Source organism: Poecilia mexicana, unplaced genomic scaffold (assembly GCF_051168715.1).
Source record: "Poecilia mexicana isolate PSO_F unplaced genomic scaffold, ASM5116871v1 scaffold_22, whole genome shotgun sequence".
Taxonomy (NCBI): domain Eukaryota; kingdom Metazoa; phylum Chordata; class Actinopteri; order Cyprinodontiformes; family Poeciliidae; genus Poecilia; species Poecilia mexicana.
Genome location: NW_028263391.1, coordinates 10,710,183 through 10,732,140, shown reverse-complemented (window position 1 = coordinate 10,732,140; position 21,958 = coordinate 10,710,183). Strand labels below are relative to the sequence as shown.

The following is a 21,958-nucleotide window of genomic DNA, read 5'->3' as shown; positions in this document are numbered from 1 at the left end:
TTAAGAAAATAAATAGAGCAATGTAGTATGTCCCATTCATATATAATCCACTCATAGGACATAAGCAAGAACATAACATAACCTTTGTTCTTCACTTCTTCTACAAGAGCAACGGTTTACAGACACAGATAAATAAACACGATGTTGGATGTTGTTTGTGCCCAATCCCCATGCACCTGTCAGGTGAAGAGCTTGTTGCCATGACGTCCGAAACCCGACGTGGCCGTGTTATTTCAGAGTGCTGCTGTTGTTTTCCCTGACCTTTACTTTACATGGGGGCAAATACATGCATTACTGGCACGCCTGCTGATTTTGTCTGAGAGTTGAATGAATGGGATTAGTGGGTGTCTGAGTGAAAACACCAGAATGTCTGTTTGGACCAAGGAAACAAGGCTGCTGTGATGAGGGAAAAGCAAACTGAGCAGAGGAAGGAATTACAATAATGATTAAAATGGAGAGTGTGGGGGGGGTATGAGAACTGGGGGGACCCCCATCAGCATCTCAAAGCTTTGAGGACCATCTTGGGGAGGGGTTGGTTGTTTGTAAAGCTGCTGGCTTGTATGCCGTTTACTCCAACAGGCAAACACTTGGAGGCCGAGTGAAAACATTCCAAGCTTTCCGAGTCCTTGTGCAAGTTGCTCCAACAGCATGGGGTCAAGCTGTCACCGCTTCCTTCTGATGCCTCAGCCGTGCAGAACACGGCTTCATTGCTACCATCAGCATAACTTTGCCCTCAAGTTTGGTGCAGCTATTAAAAACAGAACTAATGAGAGGGACTATGGAGAGAAAACCTGAAAATAATCCTGAATGTATTTTCATAACACTGCTCAGTTTTTCCCCTCAGACAACCTTGTAATTTCTGGTGTCTGGGAACAGCCAACCATAACATTTGGCACTAAGGTTTGCACCACACTCATCCTATAGAAATGCTCTTATATTCATGCATTCCTGAATACATCGACTTGGCTAGTCTTAAGACACTCTTAACACACTCCCTATAGACTCTGCTTCTTCATAGCTGCCCAATGCTGAGCCCACGGTGAACACGGCCTTCTGCCCTATCCCTACAAGAGTCATTATGCAGTGGTTCGATGAGTTGTGATTGGACAAAGGCAGCTTGGGCAGCCTTCTATTGGTCCCCTTCAGCAATAACAGGGTAACTCAATCCACACAGAGCGGAAGAGAAGGCCAATGGCATCTTACAGCTAAAAATATAGCTTGCCAAGCCTGACGTAATGCAACAGCCAGAGGAATGGGGGGCCTAAGTAATTGGGTGCATTAAATGTAGACCCACAGCTCCTGATCTGTGCACATGGACTGAGAGGGAAGGGGAATCAGAATGAGAAAACCATGTTTTATGACCTCCACATGACATGACAAATGATACAGAGAATGTATGTTATGTGCGTCTGCATGTGTGTGCTGCTTTTATCCTCCCATTAACTACATTAGCTCTAAGTGTGCTGTGCATGAGTGTGTCTGGGCTTTAATAGGCTTAATTAATTCATAAATTCTAGCAAAATAAGTACGTCACATTCTGCACCATAATTTCTTAATCTGATTTATGCATAAATTGCCGTGAGCAGAGATACAGGTTATTAAAGAAAAGAAAGACAAATCACTTCCCCCAAAGGCTTGATCTATCAAGAGGAAAGCTAAAAACCATGAAATGTTTCTCAGCAGGTACAAAAGTACTCAGTCTGAAGGGCTTTCATTGGGATTTGCTCTCCTCTACATACTCCCTCCATATCTTGTCTTCTGCTCTGAATATCTTTTTTGTTTACACTGGGAGGCTACTTTGTTTATGAACGCCTGTCTGTAAGGGGGAGGGCCAGGGAAGAGGGATGATGAAGGGAATGAGTAAAAGGGCATGAAAACGAAGGGTGAGCAGGATGAGCTACAGACAGGGAGGAGCAACAGCAATATGAAAGCAGGTGGTAAAGCAGCAAGGACATTCAAGGTTAAAACTGATGTTAAACCACACCTTCAATTTATTGGGAATAATTCAAATTAACTAAGAAAGAATAAAATTTACCAACTGTAACAACCAAAAAGGCGCCCTCTGCTATGTCATATTAGCCAGGTTATCTACGTTATTCCAAGCTGTATTGACATAGAATGGATTCTTTTTGCAGCTTCTGCCAATGATGTGGAAGTTACACTAAAATAATGGTTACATCCTTTTACTCGTCAGTGCATGACATCCCAGTATTTCCATTCCTGATCACATTCTAACACAAAACAGTCAAATACATAAGATTTAGAAATGTGGAAAAACTCCAGATCCATATTGAAATAAATTAAGATTTCCAACATTGCAGCTGAAAGCCTGCCTCTCCCTGGTCCTACGACACGAGCATCCCAGCGTCTGCAGTTTTTCCAAGCAACATTTGAACAAAAATCAGGTAATGTGTGGCTCTTAATTTTTCCAAGAGCCACATATGCTCTGCAAGACATGAACATATCAGACTGGTGGTGTGAAAGTCACAAAACAATGTGGATAAAAGCTTTTTTTTTGTTTGTTTTTTTTTGTGATATGCAATAAATGCAAAACCTTCTTGTAGAAAAACTAAACTGCTTTTTGGAAAAAAAAAAAGATTTTAAAAAGTGAGTCAATGGTTCAACTGAAAGAAAATATTTATCACCGTCAGCGCTACTGCAGGCTGAAATCAAAACTAAATCTAAAAACATAAAGTTTAAGCACAAAAGAAGTGTTGTCTTGCAGCTTTAACGGGGAGATTGTGGAGAGTGAACTCAGTGACATGATGTAGCTATTTTTTTTTCAGTGTTTCGCAGCAGTAGACATCAGCTGGCAGCCAAAGCCAAAGCCACCCTCATAAAATGATTTAAAGGGGCTGTGTGTGGAGCTTTTGTGAGGCTTTTTAACTCCGATCAGCCAGTGCAACCAGTACGTCAGTCATCACTAAAAACATGTCCGTGCACTGAAAGGCCGTGTCACTTTCAGCCATCAGTTGATAACATTACGACCGGGTAAGACTAGTCATGCCGTTTCCAAGGCGACTACTGTCTGACGCCACAGGGGCTGCAGTGTGACGACTTGTTTTCAAACACAACAAAGACGAAGAGCAAGGTTTGTTAGAATTAACCTAGCACATTCACAAGAACACAGACTGGACAGAAAACGCTACAATAAAGATTAGGAGAGCATTGTTCTTAAGTTGGAGATACTAAATACATTATCCATAATGCATTCACAGCACTTCACTTTTTCCATATGTTCTTTTTCTTCCAAATTCTAAATATAAATACCCTTTTATGACAATGAAAACAATTTTTGAGATTTTTGCAAAAGTTTTGCAGAACAAAATGTCCTGAAGTGGCCAAGCAAGACTCCAAGCTTGAATTCAATAAGCCATATCTGGAGAGATCTGAAAATGGCCAGACAGACGTCTCCCATCCAACTTCATGGAGCTTCAGAAGTTCTGCAACAAAGAAGGGGTAGAACTGTCTAAAGAATAGGGGAGGTAGGCTTGTGTGTCATATTTAAAAAGGCTTCAGGCTGTGATTGTTATCAAAGGTCGATCAACAAACTACAAAATGTTATTTCTTGTTTTTTTTGTTTGTTTTTTTCAAATTACAAGAGTCTCAAGTATCTTTCTATTTTGTCGTAATGGGGTATTTGTGCATAGAAATATGAGGAATGAGCTGAATTTGATACAATTTGGAATAAGGCTGTGACATAAAATTTGAAAAAAAAAAAACCCTGAAGCCCTGTGAATTCTTTCAACAAATGTCTCCACATATTTTTTTTTAAGTTCATGCATACAGAATCTTAAAATTCTACTTACATTTATCCCATAAATCTACATAAATTTAAAGCAAGTAGTTAAATCCGGTAATGCTGAAGTGTTTTTTATCGATAAGGTTGAACTGAAGGAGGATATCTGAGCTTGTTTCCAGGCCCCTGGTTATATAACAGCTCAGTTCTCTGCCAAGAGTCTATCAAACTAAGCATTTATCACATAAATTAAATATGCAATGCACACAGAGCTTGAAAGGGAGTCAGGGAAAATTCTCATATGTTATTGATTGTAGTCCTTTGATACCCCTCCTATTCCTGCTACCACTACTAATGCTACCTCTGTGCCTCACACGCAACCACAATCCAGCCAAAATCAAGGTAATGTCTTTCTCAGGACATATGGTTTCGTCATTACACAAACAACCCAAATTCAATGAATGGAGTATTAAAACTTTGTTCTGTAAATCACCGTTTTGCCTATTGTAAAACATTAATCTACTTAAAAGGTTAAACTTTCGTTTTTTATTTTGCGAAGCATGGATTTGAGACATTGCAGCTGTAGGTTTACATTTTATTTGTGGTTTCTTAAAAATAATGAAGCAACATTAGCAGAGCTAATGCCTGAAAGGCACATGGATAAATATGATGTAACTGGTCTGAATAATTTTATAAACCAGGTAAACAGATAAACTCCTCCCTTTGCAACTTTGGCTGTTTAAACATCATATACAAGTACTTCTGCGTTACTGCAGATGTCTTGTTAAAACAAATTCTCTGTCACAACGTGGAAGCACTAACGGTTTCCATCAGAGACTGGCAAATGGTAGAATGCAGGCTCAGATGAGGAGATCACATTTATTACAGCTGAAAAGATTTTGTTCAAATGCAGAAGTATATGGAAGATAAAAATACCGGCTCAGTCTGAGATGGCATAAAAGCCGGGAAGCATTGCCCTTTAAAGTATCTGAAACCTAAACCAGACACGTTAGAGTGGCCAGCCTGTCCAAATGAGAAGAATCCAACATTTCTGGCTTTGACGAATCAGACAAAAAGCCGGAGGGCTACAGGGCGCCTCCTTAGATGCAGATACTTTGTATCCATTTGTGTCATAATCCCAACAGAGCAAAGCAGTGGGGATAGTAGTCCTCCACCCCGACACAGCTTTATGCAATTAAGTATTCTGGGTCCTGGTGGAATAATGAGATTACAAAGAAACTCTGGGAATAAGATCAATGGAGAAGATATACAATATTCATCTGTTCTTTTTTTTCCCCATACAGGAACCCAGTTAAAATTCCCTTCAGGATTTTGACGAGCTGCTCCACTGAAGCCTCTTTGAAACGAACAGGATGCTGTTGCAACAGTTCAAGAAGCTCCAAAGTGGGCCTAAGAGGTAAAAGGAAACCTGAGAAAACGTCCTGCAGCTCAGGAGGGCTGCTTCTAAATAAAATGATTTAGTAAACCTTAGTACACCTAAATATTTGACAAAACATCTGGTTCCACTCTATTATTGCCAAGTGCCTTGGTTGTGAAAACAAACTCCATGGTAGGTTTAGAAATGAGTGAAATGAGGGCCGAGAAGCTGCACAAACCCCTCCAGATCATTTTACTCTATTGACACAAAGGTTTGTGGTGTTATACCAACAATGAGCAGGTTTAAGGTTTCCCTGCTCTAAATCTACTGTGCTATTTGTACTAGAGGAAGGTGAAAGGGACAAAGCTATTTGCAGTGGATTCCTTAAGGAACCAATGAAAGGATTTTGCAGTTCATGGTTTAGATGCCACGTATGATTAAATCATCCTTAACAAGCACAGGAATGTACAAGAAGAGCAAAGCATTCCTGAATTTCTTTGATTCCACAGCAAAATAATAATAAAAAAAAAAGATTAGATTTTTCCGTATTTTTCAGAAGCCGGTTCATAAATAGTACATTTCTAGAGAAATGACTGTTTATAATTATACTATTATCTGTTCCTTGAATAATCAAGCATTGAACAGTAAAATGATTCTGCAATGAAACCAAGAAGAAGATAAACAATAATAATCCTTAATAGAAGCTTTTAATCCACTTAGTAAAACAGAAATGGAAAACTACTGCTAATGTCTGTCCATCAAGCCTTCTCCTCAACATGACCTAATAGTGTGTTGCAATAAATACAAAACTCATTATGAGTCTGATTTTATGTTAAACAAAACCTCAAATAATGTATTTAGGACTTTCACTTTATCTTCACAGAATAGTGGAAGAACCCAGATACATACAGAGAAGGAAGGACTCCAAGATGGAAGGGTAGAGGGATGGAAGTAAGGATACAAATAACACAAGGACAGAATAAATGGACAATCTGAAGGAAAATTAAAGTAAGAAAAAAAAACAAGGAGGAGAATGAGGAAGGAAATATGTGTACAAATGTGAGGAAGGAGATGGGATGACAAGGACGTAAGCACAGTTGGAAGGAAAGAAAGACAACTTCAGACAATGGGACAGAAAAAGCCAAGAAATACTAATTTTTCCCTTCATGCTTTTCTTCCTTACAATCTTGTCCATGGCTGGAAAATATTTAAAATTGAATTCCCTTCTTTTCTGAACTGTGCAGGAAACCCGTTTCTTGGTAAGTTACCACAGAGTCTTCAGGTTAAGCATTCTGCAGGCTTGTTGTGTATGAATATATTAAGCGGCTCTTAATAGCAAATGATTTGATTCTGTCAACCTGTGTTCACATAGGAATGCTGAATATGCTTCCAGTTCTTCAGGGTCATGATTTACGTGAAACCACAGATCTACTCTGAATGCCGAGTAGCACAATCACTGTAGCATCTGAAACAGGAAAGCTCTAGCCTGGGCAGGACCACCACTTAGGCTAACTACGTCCTGTCAGAAAGATTAAACAGCAAGATGATTACATGAGCTGGCAGACCATTTCTCACTTCGAACCGACAGACTTAGAACAGCTTGACGGCCACAATCAATGAGACTCCTATACATAGGAATATGTCTCTGCATCATGCTTTAGTGGAACAAAAAGAACGCTGAAGCCACTCATCAACACAGTTCACATCTGCAGTAAAGGGAATAAAATATGAGACGCGTCTTTACATCCTCAGGAAAGATATGACTATCAATATCTCAGACCGATCTTTCCCTAAGGTCCTTACAAAATGTCTGACATAGCAAGAGGGCAGGAAGGCGGGAAAGAAAGCTAGACAGAAGGTAGAAGGCAAATAAAAAAAAAAGAGGAAGTTGAGCATCCTGTGTTAAACAGTAACCATTTCCTAATGAAACCTGGATCTATTGTCAAAGAAAAGCCATCTCCATGTGGTCACCACAACCTGTAGCAGAGTTAGGCTGACATTGCAAAAAGGAAACTGCAATAAAACAGCTGTTTAGGTGAAGAGATACATTTAAACAAGGGAAAAAGTTTAGTCTGTAAATTTACTTTCTACAACTATAACTATGTGCTGGTTAAATTGTAACTGGTGCATTGACAGTAGTTGTGAGCATTACCCCTTCAGATGAAAGAGGTGCATACCTTGGCTATTCTCCCTAATCTTAATGTCAGTTATCAAAACTAATGACATAACTCCTGTCGAACGAAGGTGCTCCATGTCATTTCAGCTAGTGCATATTTGGTAAAGTTGCCATTCACAGTGTAAGTGTTGCTCAGAAAAACAGGAGGAAAACAGTGAGACTTACATACACAAAGGGTATCCATGGTAGAATATGACTAAAGAAGAAATACCGCAAAATGTTCTGTAAACAATAACCATGCTAAACGCAAAGCTAAATGTACTTTCCTATCGACTCTTCTGCTATCACCTCTTTAATAGAGACGATATGGTTTTTTTGGTGTGCCTCGTGATTTGTTCAATTAAAACAGTGTACCTTGGCTCAAAAAAGGTTGAAAAACACTGCTCTAAGCAGCCAAGCCAATCATTGCATGAGAAAGGATGTATTCATGAGGCTAGAAGTGAGACAATACTCTGTTTGCTTAGATAGACTTTTTCCCCTCAATTAAAGCAGAATAAAGTTTTACTGTTTTCAGTAAATTAGGAATCACAGAATAATTTGATTTGATAGATGCCAAGAGAATAGATTTTTATTACTTTTTTTCTCTAATTCAGAAGTTTACACACACACACTAAGATTACTTTGTAAAAAGTGTGGGAAAGCCCTGAGGCACAAAACATTTAAATTAACTGGAGGTACACATGTGGATGCATTTTAAGGCAAAACATCAAACACATTCCCTTTAATGTCTTCTTAATGTGCTTTCTAAACTTCATTACATTTTATTTAAAATATAACCCTATGGAGGATAAATGAGGGCAATATTGACAAATGGCACGGCAGCTTTACCTCCTGTGAAGACACTGAAACAAGTACAGAATTAATACATTTTGCTCATTTCTAGCAAAACGAATATGTAGGGCACAGAAAATGCAAAACACACATAATGTTTTCCACGTAGGAAAAGTTCTATGTGGCAGGTCGGTGGTACGGCAGCCAAAACCTGCATGCCTTGCACTGGAAGCAACCACATGCGCTATAGAGACACACCAGACCAATTAGTTTGCTCAAGTTCTATTTCTGGAACACTGAATAGTCAGCGTACATGAACCCAGGTCAGAAACAATGAAAGAATGAACAAAGCTTAGTTTGGAGTTTCCAGTTGATCATCTACCGACATCTTGCTATATTTTAAGACACGTTATTCTTGGTCATAAAATAAGTCTGAAATACTCCCATAAAAACGCAGCTATTTTAGTGGCAACTAGAAAAGAAGGTGAAAACAGGGAGAGAGGCAAAGAGGGAGGGGTTTACGAAGAAAGTGGGAAGAGGATGAAGAACGCAACAGAGACTCCAGCAATGACGGCAGCCACCAGAGAGCCACATGCCAATCCCTGGAGCTCATTTCCTGCTTCATCGAAGACTTTTATGGAATTGTAGTAGCATGGCTAACGTCACACTGAGGGGAGATGGCAAGAGGAGAGAAAGATCAGGCCCTCTACTCTCTTCTCGCTCATCTGTCTCTTTTCTTATTTTCTCTTTTCTAGCGACAGTGCTTTGAAAAAAAGTATTTGAATATTTACAGATTTTTTTCTGTCTTTGATCTGTTACAATTAGCTAAGACAAAAAGGTAAACAAATTCTAGTATTGGAAAAAGATAACCTAAGTGAAAACAAAAGTTCTTAAATGGGGATTTTATTAGCCTTGGCCTATAAGAAAATATATTTGTCACTTCTGGTTTTACCACAGCGATAATGTTTGTCCTCTCCTTTACAAAGATATTTGAACTCACCCACACAGGAAGGTTTTCAAGCATTCACAGCCCGTTTTACGCCACAGCATCTTAATTGGATTTAAGTCGGGAGTACGTCTAGTTCAGTTTGACTTTTTTTTTTTTAGCATTCAGGGCTGAATTTTCTGATATGCTTTGATAATTAATTTGCTGCATAGCCCCTGTGTGCTTGGCCTTAAAAATCACAAACTGATGTCCAGATAGTCTCTCTCACGATTTTCTGCTAAACAGCAGAAATTTGGATTTTATCGGTTCAGAGCAAATCACCCAGATCCTGATGAAGCAATGTAACCTTCACACTACTACTACCATGTTTAACTGTTGGAATAATGTTATTTTCTGAACTGCTTTGCTACTGCCAAAAACGGTTACACTTTTGTCTCCTAAATCTACAAACTACTTCGAGTGTGAAGGGTTATCAAGATGTTTTCTACAAATAAATTCAGCTGTTTGTGGTCAGCAGTGATTTTATCTTTTCTTTCTTTGGTAAGTGAAACTGAAGCAAAAATAAGTGTTCATTGCATGCAAGTCATGAATTAACATAATTATATTCACATCAAACAAGTTACATTTGGACAACCTTTCTTTTAATAAATAAAACCACTGATATTAAGATTGTTTGATGATTCAAAAAATGGAAGTGTGACTCAGGATTTTTCTTTTTTCTCAAAAGCACTCATGTGTAAGTTTGGATGTGAGAAGCACACACTGCTACCCAGATTATCAAAGCTAAAAACCATCCAACTCAAAAAAAAAAAAAATTATTGCTTTAAACTGAATCAATCTCATGCGGCTCACAGCAATCTGTACAATATGTTCCCTACTAAATGGAAAAGCTTTTATATAAACAGATTGTTATTCGTTTAGATAACATGTACAAATTGAAAGAAAGCTCCAATGATGGAAAGCAACAAACGGATGAAAGGATTACCAGACTCAAGGACCGAGAGGCGGTTAATCGGCTGCCTTTTAAATACAGCTCTCCTGCAGGTTTGCAAGGGGGAAGTGGAAGCAGGGTCCGTCACTGTGATCAATACCTAAGTGGCTTCCTGGCATTTGTCTATTCAATCCATTATCAAAGGCCATCTGAGCCTGCAGCTCACAAGAAGGGTCGAATGATGGCGGGAGGATGCACATCGAGGCGACACGCCCACCGAGCCAGACGACCACACTCACGTGTGGGAACACATGCGTGTGTACGCCTACTGATGAAATCTCATAATCCCAAAAATATACCACACTGAAAGGGAATACCGCTCTTACCTGTACCCAAAACAAGTTAATATTCTCAAAATGTCAACCACCAAAAACAAATTAACCAGAAATCTTAACAGAGTGAAACAAGACATTAATCATTAAACCTAGGATGTTATTTTATGTTAGACTGTTCAACAAAGGATTCTAAAGCATCCCATGCCTGTACAATAGCATAATAGAGTCCAGCTATCATGCTAACGAGTGTTTAGAGGCTAATGTGCAATAAATAAGACCACTGCGACCTCAGAGGAACAGTCTGGTTACTAGTAACAGGAAAAGACGTGATGAGTTTCGTTTTAAACGGGTCACACTGGAGTTGCTCCAACTACATGGCTGATGACCAGAAATATTCCTGAATGGAAAGTTTATTTCTTAAAGAAACAAACTTTTAAGAAAAAAAGTTCTTAAGTTATTTTATATATCTTAGAAAATAAGTCTGAGATATGCAGAAAGTCATGCAAGGGTCTTGTGTGAAGCTGACATAAGTGTTGTACTCCAACATCATTAATTAGTTGAATAATGAGAAGAGGTGGTTCTAGTAGAAGAGAAATATAAACATATATAATGCCACACCGCTGACATGACTTACTGCGCTGGCATCTGGATGGAACCAGTAGTCGTTAAAGGATGCAATAGAGGCCAAAAAGGTTCCTGTTTGTAGGACAGATACAACTGAAAACTGACAATTTTTAGGTTGACTGGCATTGCCAGTGACTATTATGCGTCATAAAGTCAGATTAAATTAGATTGGAGCGCTTTTAGAAACATGCATCAACATAACTCCTTGAAACACTTGCCTTTTAATAAAGCACATGCTCATTAACAGGGGGAAAAATGAAGTAGCTAGGCTTAAAATGAGGTTACATTTTAGCTGTGCAATTCCACTTGGAAAAAAAATATTCTCCCTTCCAGCATAGTCTGAGTTTACGCCCCTCAACTCAGATTGTTTCTGGTCAATTTTTTGACTGGGCCAATCAGCGAACATCAGGAGAAGTTGTGAACGATGACATTGATTTTCTGCGTTGTTTCAGAATTGTAGTCTGCCTGTAGTTTTAGCGATGGATGTGGACGGTTGTTTAGAACGCAGGCAATTTCTCCATAACGTGGAACTGGTGCGTTACAGGCAAATGTTAGCGATTGGAGCAACAAAATGACCCAGAACCAAAGTTTTATATATGTATATATATATTGTATGATTAACTGATCTAAATATTAAAAACAGACTTGTCTTATTGGTAATATGTCAACACTAAAAGCACATCAACATGAACGCACCAGCTAGAAAAACACTAACTTCAATCTAAAATGTCAAATTTAAGTCTGCCATTCTCCTTACGCCAGTCTCAGCAGCCCAGGTTATACTTCATTTTAGTGCAACAAGCTTTTACATAGAAATTCAAAATTTATGGATATGCCCTTCTTAGCCTTATGATTTGGCCAGCTCTATAGTAGCTCTTCACACAGAAAACCTTCTAACTTTGTAACGATTAATAAATGTCAAAAATACACATATCTTCTCCTTGTTTTAAGAATAAAAATGTGCTGCATGATCTGTATACTCTAACCAGCAATGTCCAACCTTGAGTTAAATCCAGATTTTAGCTGGATTAATGATTGAAATTCATGACAACCTTATGACTCAGGGTAGCAGAAATATTTCCACTCTTATGTGTCAGTTGCACAAATATTCTCCAAAACTTGGAGAGAAATTTAACAGCAGCACATCGCTCTGCTACTCAGTAAAGAGGAATCTCTCAAATTCAATCATACTTCAGACAGATGAATATAGAGCAACAAAATGGTTATCAATGCCAATGGAAATACAGGAACTCTGAAATGAATGAGTGGCCTAAGCAAAGATCCATAAACATATTCTGCTACATTCCCTTTTAAAGTAAAATTGTACTCACGCCTGTCAAATAGATCATGCATTTCTAAATGTTGTAATGCCAAGACTAGCTAAAGTACAAAAGAGCGTCATATGGTTTACCAGAGGGAGGCTGTCCAACAAAAAAAAATGCTCCTAGTACATCAACACAACAATAATGGATAAGGGCGGGTCTTTATCGCGTGTGGGATGACAGGAATTGCATCCAACACTGCACTTCACTGAGCATAGATGCATCCCAACACAGACGACCACAGAGAACAAAGACTTCAATTATGTGGCGCTCCAACAGGAGAGCTAAAAACGGGACCCGAAGGCAGGGAATAAAAACCTTGGAGCGCTGGAGGAATTCTGAGCATCTGAGCACCATCAACACACAACAAGCTGTCACTCCTAAATCGCGCTGCCAACGCTGCTGACCTTTTCTCCAGGCTGCATGAAATGAGCCAGTGTTCAAGTGGGTGGAACAGAGGGCTCTTATGCTCACGGGCACCCGAACTTCTCCAGAACATATCGCTGCTTACAGAATCGTGCATGCTGAAGAGAGGCAAGGGGCGTCATGCATGGCTTCAATATGCATCGAGCTGCTTAGGCATAATACGCTGCAAGGAAAGACAAGTTCATTCATACAGCACCATTGAGGTGACATAGAAATACAAAGTTTCATGTTGTCAGTGTACATATGGTACCGTAATCTAAGCAACAGATACTGAATTTTAAAAAAAGTATCCCAAGAATGGAGCCTTGAGGAGACCCAAATTATATACAGTAGTCCTGGTCTGCCAAATAAGATCTGAACCAGTTTAGAATAGTACCAGACAAGCTCACCTGCATTTCCAGTCTATTAACCAGTATGTTACATTCAGCTGCGCCACGTTCCAGAGACACTACTGTCATTTAAAACCTTCACCAAAACAGTCATAGAACTTTGATTTGGTAGAAAACCTGACTGAGAAAAACTATAGAGTTTTTGGGTTTTCTTAATCAAAAAGAAAGGAATGGTCATATGAGCCTTTACACTGGTCACAAAAAATACAAACATACAATCGACGTTTTACATTTTCCTCTCCAGATCTCAACAGAAGAGATTCTTTTAAGCTCTCAGTCATCAGGGTGATGCAAAACGTCAGCTGCTGACTCTTGTTTTCTGAAACATTTTGTACTTTTGCAATCTTCATGGAATTTAGTTTCTCAGAGTGGTGCCTACTTCGAATGAGGCTTTTACAGCCCAACAAATGTGAACAGATAACACAAGCCAGCTCCAGAAACGCACACAACTCTCTCACACGGCAAGGCAGAAAAAGGAATAGGTTTTTCGTAGCTGCTCCATTACAAATGGAGCAGCTACGAATAGCAGCTACGAATAGCATCTTCTGCTATTTGAAGATGTAGTCGTACGTGTCACGTCAAAATCAGTCAGGAAATTATGCACACATCACGACAGACTTTATGTGTAGTTTTCTGCAGAGACATAACAAAATGTACATGTACCTAGCTTCTCCACAAGTTTGAGCATAACTCCACCGATGTGGATTTCCCCAGTGACTCTCAGAGACACGTCCCTGTGGAGGTCGGTGACATGCATCTTCAGCTCCCATGTCCCATCGGCATAGCAGCCATCGGGCATCCGGATCCCATCCAGTGCCATCCTGCTGGAGAAGAACCAAAAATAGGTGGTGAAACAACACAGCCAAAACATACAGCACACATTTAAGGTCTTGGGGGGGGGAAAAAAATTTAATCCCCGGTTTGATAGTTCAAAGACCCTCCCCTCCACGTCCGTTACATTTTTTATTAATATCCACCTATCGCATCTGATCTTTCGTCAAGGATTAACACAACTACAACCGTACCAGCAATCTTTGCTGCTGCTTTGTTGTTCCCCTCATGTCTTCTGTTGCTCTGGAAATCTTTTGGAGCACATAGGAAACACAACCCTGATGTCATAGTGGGTTTTCAACCAAACCCTCCAGCCCCCGGGCTGTTTGCTCTATAAGCACAAAGTTTCTGCTGAATTTCCAAGAGTTTACCAAACTCTATGTTTATGCCTGTGATAGTGGGACAGAAAAAATGTTTGCAAGCTGGCATCACTGCCAAACTAACTGACAAGCTGACCACACCTAATGCGTGTGCCAAGCTTTGCTGCAATTGACAGATTTGGAAATTGCATAATTACCTCACTATACGATGGCAAGATAAACTAGGTCTTTGTTCAGCCTTGTTTGTCACAGTCCAGTTAAATACATTTTTAAATTGCTCTTGCTGTAGGTATAGGCAAGCTTAACAAGGTAGCCAGTTTTTAACAACAATCTCCTGACTTGTGAAGTTCAACACATATCTGCCTTATTGGACTTGCATGTTTTATCTTTCTCATTTTGAAAAGCAGACGCATAAAATTGGTGTCTGTGTCATGTTAGAAAGTTAGATTAGAACGTTATTGGACATGTTAATGAACTTTAAGAAATCTACAGCTTAGAACAAAATTATTCCTGCGCCATGCAGATTTAGATTGAAAATATATTTCTTTTAATTCTATCAGTAAACTGAGTTCAGATGGGTCCGGAAACTCTCAAAACATAATACAACATCAAAGGAATACATTGGTTTTATTTGCATTTTATGAGAAATATCTCATGCCAAAAAGTGTTTATATGCCTTTTAGTAAGCATTGGAAAAATCTTCATTAGCATTAGAGCAATCAAATCCTTCTGTTAATATTACTTCCAGTCAGAAAAAGCATGTAGGTAAAATTCTGAGCCCAACTATCAAATAAAAGAAATACTCAATAACATTTACTGTAGGTTTTTAAGAAGTACAAATAACTGTTCTCTATGAGACGTCATATATATTTTTTCCGTCACTAACTAATTAGTCTCAAATGTAAGGTGGTATTTTTCTAAATGTTTCCAGTGAAGGACTAATTTATTTGAAAGGTTTTTAACCATCTTTAGCATCTTATCCTTACTCACATCAGATAATGTTGGAAAATAATGTAACCTATAGAAAAAATAGATGCAGAAAATATCAAATTATTGATAAAACCCATAAATAATGTGGCAGGAGTCATGTTTTAGCATCTCTCCCTACAACTTCAATAGTGTAGCCCAGTTTCTCCAGCTCTGCTACACAGCCATGGCCGCTTACAGTTTTCAACATCTCTCAGTGCTCAATAACTCAGTCTAAAGCATTAACTTAGTAAAGAAGGAATGACTAGAATTTCATGGTGCCCGTTTATAAAACATGCCCTGTTGAACAAAGTGACCGCCAAAAAGTTACCACCGTCTCTGTACATGTCACTCCATTATCTGAGGCTCTCTGTTGGAGTGGCCTGGCTTTTCAAAGCAGCCGTCCAGTCAATAAAAACACGGCACAACAAAGGCCATCTTCCCGCGAAAGCAGCTTCAATAGAGACCTTTGGCAGCTGTTATCTACGTCAATGTGTCGTTTCACCTGTTAAAACTAACGGTAAAGGCTGGCTTACAAATAGGAGTTAATTATGTAAGCACAGCAACTCCCCGGCTGCTGTTGCATGCAGCATACAAACCACTCAGTCGGTCCCTGAAGAAATAAGTTCAACTAAAAGTGTTGAAGAAAACAAAACGACCCCTAAAACCTCACAGGGAAATAAAAAAGTAGGGTTTTAGTGAAAAGTAAGCAAAGTGAAAAGAGGTTTTCATATTTCCGAGCGGCGAACGAGGACAGCTTTGAGGTCGAGCATTTAAATGTGCACACTCACCTTCAAAAAGACGGGGAAAAAACACACCAAAAGACTCGACTACACGGCACAGAACAAGCCCCCCTTCTTTAAATCATGTATATATTCTTGACTGGGTGCTAAAAAGAGAGAAAAATCCCCGAAGAACTCGCCGAAGAAGTGAAGTATCCCAAACACTTTTCCAGGCAGCAGGCTTCGCATTAATGGAGTCCAGCCCTCCCTCTCTCTTCCCTCCCTCTTTTCCAGCAGGGATAACGTCACCGCCCCAATCCCACTTTTCCTTTCTAACCAGGAGAGTCCACTGCTGGACTCTAACTATTCTGAGCATCTTCCCCCAGTTCATGCGCTTTGCTTAATCTACAAAGGCGCATCTAGAAGATTTTGTAAGGAGTGTCCAGATGGGAGGGGGGTGGGGGGGGCACTGATAATGTTGGGGTGGCAAAAAGTGAGAACAAAAAAGCCAGATCAGAGTTTTAGGAGTTTCATCAAACAAAGTTGCTGTGGTGGAAATTGAAATCCAGGTTTGTTTAAAAAAATATTCACAGTTGTCCCCAGCATTTAAAATAAACAGTTTTGTTTTTTCTTTTCAGGAAAATTCAGAACAAAAACAAATAAATAAAATTTAACTTTCATTTTTAAATGGATTGATGAACAGACATTTAAAAAAAATGTCCTGTAAAGTAAATCCTAATTATACAGGAAAGATTTACTTTCATGCATAGTAAAATAACCATTTACCCTTATTGTCATAAAACAGTTTCGGCCCAGAATAAAAAATAAAAAATTAAAAAAAACTGAATAAAGCTCACTTAAATGTAAATCTATGAGTAAAGAACAATGTTGAATATCTTGAATCAGATTTAAATTGAACTGAAAGCCTCCAGGACATTCAGCAGCCTGCAGGGTTAATGGAGACAGGAAAGATTTCAAGCTGCCCTTATATGGCAACAATGCAGCTGAGCCATGCATCAGTAGCCAGGGACCAGGAGTTCCTAGATTTAAATAACGACACAGAATGACAGGAGAGATCATTTTAAAACACTTTAATATCTTAAATTCTTTTTTTTTTTCTGTAGAATGACAAAAGATTTTTAAGTCTTAAATCTTCCTCCGCTACACGAGTCATTGAATAAACTCCGTAGCTCAGAAAGAACACCTAACATGAGTCCCAAGATTTCTCCTGGTGGTATTCGCGGCAGCTTTTCTAATTTTAAATAACATTTCTTCTCCCTGCTGTTTGCACAGTTTCAGTTCAAACATTGTATTCTTTTGTTTTTAAATGGTTTTAAAGAACATTTTCTTTTCCATTGCCCTACTCAGTTGCACATTTTTTGGATCAGAGTCTGCCATTTTTGATTACTGCACAGTATTTTATAGTGTAATTTTGCTGTTATTGTACAGTATATTATTGCTCATTTAAAAAAAAAAAAAATATATATATATATATATATATATATATATATTTATATATATATTTATATTTTTCTTTGTGTGACCCCACATGCCTCCACTTCCTGCCACTTTGCTGCTTTTACAAGTTACACATGAATTCAAGTTACACATGAATTCAAGTTAGACATGAGTTTCTGTTATAAATTTGCCAAACTACATTGCATTTTCTGAAATTTTAAATTACAAAAGTAGTGTGGAATTGCAAAGTGGAAAGAAAAAGAGTTGTCTTTCAGACTTAAGCGTGAATAACAGCCTGGAATATGTGTCATGCTTTTGCATTCTGTCTCACTGAGTCGATACAGTGCAGAACCACCTTTTATTACAATCATAGCTGCAAAAGCTTTGCACAACAAAATGAATTTTTTTTTTTATATACCTCTAGCTCAGCACATTTTTAAGTCTTGTCAGAGATTCTCAATTAGATTAAGATGTGAACTTTGACTGGACCATCCTAACACAAACCATTCTAATGTATCTCTGGCATTGTGTCAACGGTTGTTGTCCTGCTGGAAAATAAATCTCCACGCCGGTCTTTTGCACTCCAGCAGGTTTTCTTTGTTTTTTTCCTAGGTACTTTGGGCATCCTGCAACAGAAAAAGGCCTCCCTGCAGGATGATACACACACCTTTAATGAGGACAGTACGTTATATAGTTTTACTTCAGTCATAACTAAAAATTTCCATTATGGTCTATTTGTCTATTCTTCTGCACACTTACTTAGTCCTTTACATGGCTTGTGGTAAAATTCAAATGGGATTTCTTGTCGCTTTTTTAAATAAAGGTCAGATTTTGACATTTTAAAAACCTTTGAATCCTTCCAAACTTTTTCACAATAATGCATTACATCTCATTTGTGACTGTAAAGAGAAAAGCTGTTTAAAAGTATGAATAGTACGAATAACTTTTCATGTGTATTTTCTTCTTAGTATACATTTGATTGAAGTAGTTCTTTCAAATAATGACACTTAGTCTGGATCACAAGAAGCAGATGACAACACAGCCTGCAAGCCGCGCGGCTCCTCGTCTCACTGTTGTAGATGAAAGATAACAATTTACGCAACAATGAGCGACTACACAAATCACACGTAGCGGGGGTTGGGGGGTGGGGGGGGGGAACGTCATGAGCCTCCCTGAAGCAGGACCACAATACGCACTCTGCCGCACGCTCTCCAAACGATCAGCGGCAACATCTCATGAATCATGAGCGTTCTTGGCGCGGTCTCCTGGTGAACTCACTCTCCTCCAGTCCTCCAGCGAAGGAATCTGGGCCTTCAGATCCCAGGTCTGCATCAAAGCGATTTATAACCCATCTCCCTGCTGCTGCTACAACCCCCCCCCACCCCCCACCCCCCAAAACCCCCCGTCAGGATCTGGCAGCAGACCCCATTGCCTTTTATAGGCTGTGTTTTAATTGCAGAGTAAACAGTTCAGTCCGACGCAAAGCAGAAGAGTCAGATAAGAAGTTGGCCCAGCTGCTGCTGATGTGGACGAGGTCGGAGGAGGGGTGAGGCACACGAAGAAGAAGCAGAAAGTTGAAAGAGACATAAGTTTGATCGTTCACATAAACTCATAGGTTGCTTTATTGTCGTACATGCCCAGTCTACGTGTCCAGGCGTCACTGATCAATGCTAGTTACAGTTAAGAGAACATCTGTTAAAATGGCTCATTATGCAGACACAGGATGAGACCCTGAGCACTGAACAGATGGTCATTGTGCCTTTGTTTCAACATTACCAGTGGTACACTGACCTCTGGTGGTCAGAGAAACCATGGCGTCATTCGTTATGTATGACCCAGCTGATCCTATTTGTTACTATGTTGCATAAAATAGAAAAAAAAAAAAAAAACACACACACACACACACCATGAGCTCATGTGGAAGCTATCAATGCTAATGCGTAACCTATTCATCAACTATGAGTTAAAGTCTGTTCAGGGGGTGTTGAAGAAGGAATCCGGTCTGTGTCGCTGATGAACAGACACACCCATTGTCTACTGAATTGAGTCTAAAATTGAGAGAGGAGGGCATCTACATGCTCCTGCACAGGAGAGGGACCAGTTCAGTATTTTCCTCCCTTTAATAATGTACAAAACAAGACCAAATGAGAAAAGGAAATGATTTAATAAAAGGAAATAAATACAGTGCTTTGGATGGCAGTTGGAATCCAGTACAGGAATGGGTTATTGCACAGCTCTAAGGACAGACAAACTTTTTTTTCCCCTCCCCAAAGACATCTGCTCAAAGTTCAAACAAGAATAACATTTAATTTGGACCTCCTCCTAATTCAAATGTTTATTTCCCTTATCCTCGTACTTAAGACGTGCAGAGCATACGCAACTTATGCATGAAGCTGCTATGTTTTACAAAACAACAAACATCTCGAGCTGGATCATAATCGACGGCTTCAATCTGACACCCAACCCATAGTGGAAATTCTGCAAACACGTAGCAGCGGACAATTCCTCAAACGCCTTTGCTACGAAAAATATGCTGTCATCAGTCAAAAAAGCTGTACATTAACTGGACGTAGAGTCAGTCAAAATGTATGTTTTGCGAAAACTCTCCCGAACGCTTTCCTGTGAGCTCGCAAGCTTCTAAAGCAAGCAGAGTGAAGAAGTCTGAGCTTGAACTGAAAGACTTCGAAATGTGCCAGTTTGCACATATTTTAATGAAATACTGTCAAACTACACAGTTGCAGCGCCACCCGGTGGAGGTTTTGTTGCTATTACAGTACAGACTGAATTTGTCACTGCATGAATGAGAGACGAGGCCAGGGTAAAACTGCATTTCTGTGGGTTGAAATTAGCTTCCCGCATGTGTTTCTGCAATGTTACGTCACGCTAAGCAAAAAAGATAAAACAAATGGGAATCTTTAGTAAAGATTCTGTGCATTTCTTAGTAATGATTGTAAGATTTCCAACAGATCAAATCAATAAATAATCTCATATTACTCTGCCTTATTTGCCACAGGTAAACCACCGATCTTGCTATCATGTCAGCTTTTCAAGGCAGAATGGTTTAAGCAAATTGGCCTTTGCAAATGTAACAGTCATTTTACACTCATAATAAACTGATTCCACTCAGCAGCAGAGCACAAAGAATCAGACTTAAGGTGGTGCAGTTCAGCTGTGTACATCAAATTCAAACGAGCTCCTTTATTACTACATATGCATCGCAAAGTTATAACAAAATCAATAAGTAATTTGCTTCAGTAATGCAATTCAAAAAGTTAAATCCTTACACACAGAGTGCTACACCTCAGACATTATCTCTGTTCGTTTTGATTGTTATGGCTCGGAACTAGTGAAAATCCAAAATTCTGTTTCAAAGAACACTTGCATATTAAGTCATGTAGAAACAAGTCAGCTTCTGCTGACTTGAAGGTTTTCCAGGCGGCAATCATTGACACTCTCTCCGAAGAGGACAGACCACAAAAAGGTTATTGCTAAAATATCTGGCTGGTCAGAGTTCTGAAGCCAAGTAAATCATGGAGAGATAAGTGTAAGAACAATAAATAAATAAAATACCTTATGCGTTATTCTAATTTTCATAGAAACCAAGTTTTAGATTTTCATTGTATAAACCATAACCAATAAATCACTCTGTGCAATTAATCTACACATTGTAAGAGTTTCACTTCTAGAAGCGCGTTACTGAAATAAATCAATTATTTGATGATATTCTAACTTAATGAGATGACCCTGTATGATAATGCAACAAAAATGGATACATTAAATTTGATACTTTTTAATGCAACTCTGCTTTGTTTCTTCATCCTTTTGCTCGCGTGTTTCAAATGAGTCATTTTGCAGTGTTAAAAAATTCTTGGATGTGTGTTGGCACACAGCACTATTTTTTTATTGTTCCGACATTCATCAGCTATGTATCTGAGACCATGCAAAGTGCAAAAGCATTCTAGTTTCTGCAGAAATATTACTGGGGCTAGAAATTAAAGAGGGATCTCGTTTGCACCTACAACCACAGATCATTTCTTTTTTTTAGAAAATAATTACTTACCATATCCTGTCTTCGTTTTTTTTCTTCTTCTATCTTTTTGGAATAAATCTAGGTTTCATACAAGCAATTGTACTTCAAGTGACTTTGTTTGACTATTTGACTGCAACTGTAAATTTTCATAAATAAACACCAATATAACATCTGGCCAAAGGGGGGAAAAAAAGTGCACATTGGTAACAAAAAGCGGAGAAACGATAACATGTGCATCGTCTTCGAAAAACACCTCAACGAACGTACTTTTAAGTTTCACACCTTGTCAATTACATTTTTCCATGGACCACAGACGGTAGCTTTACTACAGCAGCTAACAACACTGGACACATAAATGTTATTTGGCCACATGTCTGAATCCCACTTTTCACATGATGAGATTCAGGTTTATATGCGCAAGCGCCTGAAAATCATTATGAAAATATAGAACCATTCATTTCATTTGGACATCAATGAAAACATATAGGCAAATATAAGGACGATCAGATGCATCTCCATAAATTAATACAAATAATAAAGAAGCGTTGATTTCAGTTGAGCAACAATGACTGCTTTCAGGAGAACTCATGTAAA

General features: G+C 38.9%; 1 protein-coding gene across 5 annotated transcripts in view; it reads right to left on the bottom strand.

Moving 5' to 3' along the window:
• fermt2 (FERM domain containing kindlin 2) overlaps window positions 1–16,156 on the bottom strand; it is a 43,042-nt gene extending 26,886 nt beyond the window's left edge. The window contains exons 1-2 of one of the 5 annotated variants that reach the window (XM_014971810.2): window positions 15,946–16,156; window positions 13,701–13,861 (exon numbers count right to left, since the gene is read on the bottom strand). In XM_014971810.2, coding sequence (XP_014827296.1) covers window positions 13,701–13,857 — 157 coding nt within the window. In that variant the 5' untranslated portion in view covers window positions 13,858–13,861; window positions 15,946–16,156. The remainder of the gene's footprint in view (window positions 1–13,700; window positions 13,862–15,945) is intronic. The other 4 variants (XM_014971818.2, XM_014971827.2, XM_014971836.2 and 1 more) reach the window with 4 other exon arrangements.
• Window positions 16,157–21,958: the final 5,802 nt, after the last annotated feature.